The sequence below is a fragment of the Rhagoletis pomonella genome, unplaced genomic scaffold, assembly GCF_013731165.1.
Source record: "Rhagoletis pomonella isolate Grant_MI unplaced genomic scaffold, Rhpom_1.0 Rhpom_scaffold_00008, whole genome shotgun sequence".
In the NCBI taxonomy this organism is placed as follows: Eukaryota; Metazoa; Arthropoda; class Insecta; order Diptera; family Tephritidae; genus Rhagoletis; species Rhagoletis pomonella.
In genome coordinates this window covers 2408575-2415154 of record NW_023458562.1, presented here as the reverse complement: position 1 = coordinate 2415154, position 6580 = coordinate 2408575, and the positions used below count along the sequence as shown (strand labels likewise).

General features: G+C 32.4%; 1 protein-coding gene across 1 annotated transcript in view; it reads right to left on the bottom strand.

Moving 5' to 3' along the window:
• Positions 1-6441, bottom strand: part of LOC118744108 (scavenger receptor class B member 1) — a gene marked incomplete at its 5' end in the record, with an annotated part of 65354 nt that extends 58913 nt beyond the window's left edge. Inside the window, 1 exon segment of the mRNA XM_036476838.1 lies at positions 6249-6441. Coding sequence (XP_036332731.1) covers positions 6249-6441 — 193 coding nt within the window.
• Positions 6442-6580: the final 139 nt, after the last annotated feature.

Below are 6580 nucleotides of genomic sequence, written 5' to 3'. Positions count from 1 at the left end.
CTACTTTCTCGAAATTACAACTGGCAACAGTGACGTGGGTGCCAAGGCGTGAATGCTCTGACTCTTTGTTTGATGACAGGAGATAATTCCTCTTGTCTTCATTGATATCCAAACCCAATCGCTTTGCTTCGTTATCCAACTTGGAAAAGGCAGGAGAGACTTCGAGGTTTTTGTTACCGATGATGTCGATGTTATTGGCATACGCCAGAAATTACACGCCCTTGTAAAAAATTGTTCGTGAGTGGTTCAGTTCTATTTATAGCTCTTATTATTTAACATTTACAATATGCGACCATAAATGTGTTTGATTGGGCATATAAAAGGAGATCAGAATAATAATAATAATCATAATCTTCATAATTTTATCCAACGCTATTCAAATTGCTCCCGCTGATTTTTGGAAAAAATTTTCTAAAAACCCGAAGCAACTCATCTAATTTACCAAAAAAATTTCTGGAAAATATGGGCATTGTTAGGTAGATGTGTGTATAGATTATTTATATTTCAAAGTCCGAAAAACTTAACGCTAAAGCAGGCACATTCTCTTTACTCGCAATATAGTACGTAGTAGGCTATGGCGACCCCAATTTAAATTTTTTATGATTAAAAGTTGACTATTTTATAATGCTAGGGAATGGTGGCAACAATTTTAAGTTTTCATTACGGATTTTTTAGACAGCTTTCATGGGATATATTTATGTTTTCGTTAGGTATAGTTTTTATTATTTTTTCATTTGTATCAGTAGTTTTTTATTATTTTTTTTCATTGCAAAATTTGTATACCAACTCTTCGCTGATAATACGTTCATTTCGTTTAATAAGATTTTGTAAATTCTTTCGTCATTTATACTGTTCGACTTTTGGGTAAGTGGAAACATAAAAAAAATCTCTGGTAAAGCTTTCCCTAACACTTTTCGTCTGGAACCAATTATGTAATATTTCATTTAGTTCCAATATTTGCAGTCTTTACTTTTAGATAGGGCATAATCCTATTGAAAATATTTATAAATCAAGATTCCTTTAATGCCTTTAGTTTGGTACCCATATTGCATCATTTCATTTCTTTTACAAATTCATTTGAGTTAAATTTTCAAACAGGTGGCAACCACCCTCAAACATATTTTTGACTGTAGTTCTTTTAAAAACTCTTCAGTTGAATACCCACATTGCAATATTTCACTTGTTTAATCAATTTAACTGAGTTAAAATTTTCAAATAGGTGGCAACCCTCCTAATAAGTATTTTCAAAAGTCTTCCTTCTTAACCCTTTTTAATTTGATGCCTTAAAAGTATTTCCAAAAGTCTTCTTTCTTAAACCTTTTTAATTTGATTCTTTAATGCCTTTAGTTTCGTACCCGTATTGTAATATTTCATTTCTTTTACCAATTTAATTGAGTTAAATTTTCAAACAGGTGGCAACCCTCCTCAAACATATTTTGGACTGTAAGCCTTCTTAAAAATTTTAAGTTTTATACCCAAATTACCGTATTTCATTTATTTTATCAAAATAACTTCGCTTAAATTTTCAAAGAGGTGGCAATTTTATTCAAAAATATTTCCAGCATTTATCTTTCTTAAACCTCTTAAATTCAATATCTATATTGTAATATATCATTTAGTTTATCAATTAAATTGCGCTAAACTTTTTAACAGTTGGCAACCCTCCTTTAAAATATTTTCGACTGTAAGCCTTCTTAAAACTCTTTAGTTTGACACCCACATGGCAATATTTCATTTATTTTATCAATTTGACTGCGTTAAAATTTTCAAATAGGTGGCAACCCTCCTCAAAAATATTTCCAACAGTTATCTTTCTTGACCGTCTTTAATTTGATACCAATATTGTAAGATTTCATTTATTTTATCAGTGTAGTTTAGTTAAACTTTCAAACAGGTGGCAACCCTTATCACACATATTTTCGGCTGTAAGCCTTCTTAAAACTCTTCAATTTGCTACCCACATTGCAATATTTCATTTACGTAATCAACTTAACTGGGTTAAAATTTTAAATTAGGTGGCAACCCTCCTCAAAAATGTTTCCATCAGTAATCTTTCTTAAACCTCTTTAATTTGATACCCATATTGTAATAACTTATTCATTTTGTCAATATAATTGGGTTTGAAAATTTTCAAATAGGTGACAACCCTCAAATTTTTTTCGGTATCATTGGTTCTGGTATTATACTGAACAGTACAAAAAAAAATTATTCAAATCGGTTCAGCCGTTCTCGAGTCTTGACGACCGTGACATACGAACACAACATTTTTATTAATATAGATTATATTTAGTTATTTAGTTTTCTTCTCTAACGTTACAACATTGTTTTGTGTTCTTGTTGCTTTCATTTTTCATAACTTTTCAAGAATTTTTTTTATTGTGGATCCGAAAGACGTCTCTAAATTCAGATTCTTTGTCCGGAGGCAAAAATACTCCTGGCTACGATTCTCCAAAGTGGACACGTTCGATCCTCGTGTTTTCCACGTGGAAGTTAAAGTCTGCCTGCTTAGAAAAATATCGCTTAATGTTCAGACATTTGATCTTCACGCCATCAGCTCTAAAATCCAAAGAACGAAATTAAAACCCACGCTTGAGTTGAGCCCTTTGACGGTCTGTCAAAAATTTGGAGATAAGCCTAACTTGAACTCTTATACCTCTGCATAACAGGCTGGCTCATATTAAAAAGAACTACTTCTCTGGCTGCTAGTTTTCAACCATAACAAAGTAGCGTTCAGAATCACTTCCCTACAAGACGCGAATGACTAAAACTCCAACACATTCACAAGTAAAATTAATACATATGCAAAAATGTATATGCCAGTCGAGTCGGGTAGAACAGTGACAATCATTTTACCTGCCATATGATTGACAATGCTGATAGAATAGGATTTTTTTTCGGTGACTATCATTTGACCGGTCATATGATTGTCACTGATGATGGAAAGGTTCACAAGAAAAGAAAATATGTATATCATTATAAATCACAATAAAAAAATCTAGAAGCGAAAGGACGCGGTCGAAAGTATTACCGAGAAAGTGCTAAGAAATAAACGATAAGTATTTAGAAAAAAAAATTAAAATGTTTTATAATTAAACAAAAAATTTGAATAATGTTATGAGCAGAGAAAAGCTCATGTTGTTTAATATGACGTCGAAACCCATGAATTGTGATCAGTCATATTTGACCAACTTTTATAACAAGTATGATTTGTCAATACTGACCTAAGATCCCATCAAGCATGATTATTCATTTGTGACCAATGTTTATATCATTTATGATTCACATGTATACGATTTTTTCCATCAAATTTTGCACATTGCCCTTAATATTTTGATAGAAACTTTCATACAAAGTAATGACGAGTATTTCTGTCAGGATTGTCCGTCATTTTACCGGCCAAATGATTGTCACTGTTCTTGCAGGGTTTTAATTTGGCAATTATCAAGATCACACTTCATAGTAAAAAATTAATAACAATTATGGTAATAAAAAGCAAACAAAATAAATTATAACAGATTAGGAGCTGATGTATTTAGTTTTAGAATATATGTAGCGAACTTAATAATCGCAAAGCAAACAGCTGTGACATGAATTACTAAAAGAAGTAAACAAAAAGAGGAAAAGAAATTTGCAAAAATAAAAACAATTTCAGTTAACTATGCCATGATGTATGCTAGTGAAATTTAATTAAATTTAATATAAAACACAAAACTTTCACTTAGCTTCGATTATTTTCACACTAAGATGCTTGCAGGCACTTTTTGTAACAACTTTAACTCAGAATTCGCACAATAAACTTTGCAAATAGAAAGACAAATCAGAGCACAATATAAGTTTAACCTCACAGCCTGACGTTTTCGAATCGATTATCCGCATTACTACCGTCTGTAAGGGTAAAATTATTATGCGCATATGTGTGCCAGATTATATGCATAAGCTTTGTCGTCAGTCACAGCTTTTAGACAAAGTCCCAACATATAAATCGTACATAGATATGAATAGGTATACATACATACATTAAAGGGAGTCGAAATCCTGTTTGTTTTCAAATTCGTTTTTAATAGAGCAATGGTATTTTTAATATGATTTAAATTCCAGATAAAGGAAAAAATTTAAATTAGTTACCAAAACATAAATACTTCAAACCATTGGCCTAATGCCTTTCGGGAAATGAATACCACTATTTTTTTTGTTTGCGTGCAGAATTTGTCCATTTAAAATGTCGAGCAGTTTTATCAAATAATGTCAAATTCAAGAACACATAGATACCTATGTGGCAAATATTACGAAAAGTCTGTTTGACTTCCAAAACGTCAATTGCATTGCATACGTTCAAAGTTTAATGTTCCATAACGCCGAACTGCAATTGGTTGACAATTACCACGTTTATATGATGCTTCAATTCGTTCTAAGTCAAACCATGTTATATCGACACACACATGTAAACACATTCTCTAATCGAATTGAAACTTTTAACCGTGCCACGATAAATCACATTTTGAATGCGAGTTAAGAGTTGTTGAATCGTGTTAAGAGTGCATATAAACACGGAATTTTACCACACGGTTGTTTCATGCAATGTATAAAGTAAACCATTTAAATAGTTCTTGAATAACATTTATGCTAAGCTTTGTTATAAAATTAATAGCTAAGATAATTTTTACAAGGCTGTTTTACTCCTTGATTGTTATTTTTCACTGTTCATTATTTTCAAGAATTTACACATGTATTAACAGGGTTGCATCGGGATAAACTCTGTTTGAAAGTGTGTGCGATCGACTCATTTCTTGTGTTGCATATATACACTTACATTTCAAGCGAGCTACGCTGACACGTGTCAATTCAAAACCGGATTTAATGCTGTACATGTAAACAAGGTAAATGTATACTTTTTCAAAACGCATCCGAAAATTTATCGAAACGCATCGCTAGAGTAATCAGCGCAACAGAAACAAAGTTGATGCTATGTTTGTTTTTGGTTACCATTGGTGTTTTAAAAATGGAAAATACCAAAATAGTGATCATTGTTTTATTAAATATTCAAAATATGCAATATTAATGGTTGCGTTGCAATGTTTCGCAACTCTGCATATACATACAAACAGGGTAAATCAGGGTTTGAAATTGCTTGACTATTTTCAATGCATTCGCAGTTGCTTAACTACGACTAACACAAATAAATCAGCAAAAGCGAAAAGGAAAAATGATCTCATTTGTTTCAGCTTATAGAGCTGTTTGTGTTTGCTTAGACAGTCAGCCGAAGCCACGATTGAGAGAAATAGAGGTTGCGCCGATCACGGTACCGCTATTCCTCTCTCAGTGAATTTGACAGAATCGTTGTTTGTATGACGTCAAACTTGTGCAACTTGTTCACGTTTTCCTTGCAACATTTTTTCTTCTTCTTCCATTCTTGCTCACGTTTATTGAATCATGAAGTTTGGTTTATTCTCATTTTTTGCTTTTGCTTTATTCCTTTCTGCGTAATTCTCGCAGTCGAAAGCAACTGTTTAAGCAAAATTTTAAAATTTAGCTGCGCATTACATCAGATATCGCTATGTACGTAAAAACATACATGCATATTTATGCATATGTGTATGAAAGTACTCGCGAGAATAACGAAGCGGGAGATAAGCTAAAGCAAGACTACCCATAACTTACTGCTTGCAGCAGCAGCAAATTCTTCTAAACTGGTTGCTTCGGCTGACTGTGGAAGCAAAAACAAACAGCAAATGATATCATTTTTCTTTTTCGCTTTTGCTGTCTGCTTTTGCATATTTATTAGTGTTAGTCGTAGCTAAGCAATTGCAAATGCATTGAAAATGATCAAGAGCTGCTTGCTTTTAAAAGCTAAAAAGTGTTGCTTATGCTATTTTGCAGTCAGCAATTCAAACCTTGGTTGAAATACAGCAGTAGAACAGTATCCAAACATTGTATTGGTACGTTTTCGAAGTTAGCCTCTATCTTTCGAAAGAAAATTAATTAAAATGAAGGCATTGTAATTACAAGTAATGATCCAGGCATGTTTCTGTAAGAATTACAGAGTACTTCTCTACTAAGCCTGAGGCTGCTCTTTTAAAGTTGTTGTGATAATTCTATAGTAATATTCACCAAAATGGAGCAAGTGGTCTAGCACTATGGCGAAAGGGTAGATAAGCTCAAGCAATGACCGTTGTCAACACTTGCCACTTGCTCACTTTGGTGAATACTACTTATATAAAATATACATATGTATGCTAATATCAACTTACTGTGGATGTTCCGTTTTTACCGTACATTAGCCCAAATTCTTCATATGGTAGCTTTTGTTCTTTTGGAACAACGTCTTTAGCCAATTTAAGAAGAGGGTCTTCATAGCCCCATAGTAATTGTCCAACAGAGACTTGCACAAAAGGTTTAATTTTTAAAATATCCATTATACTGGCCATTGCTAGTCGCAAAAATCTAAAATATAAATTAAGGAAAGTTATACTTTTTTATTATAATACCGTGCGACAAAACCCAAAAAATTTCGAAACACACGAAACAATCAATATACTAACAAAACCATGGACCAAATATTGTAAAATTTTTTAATTCCACA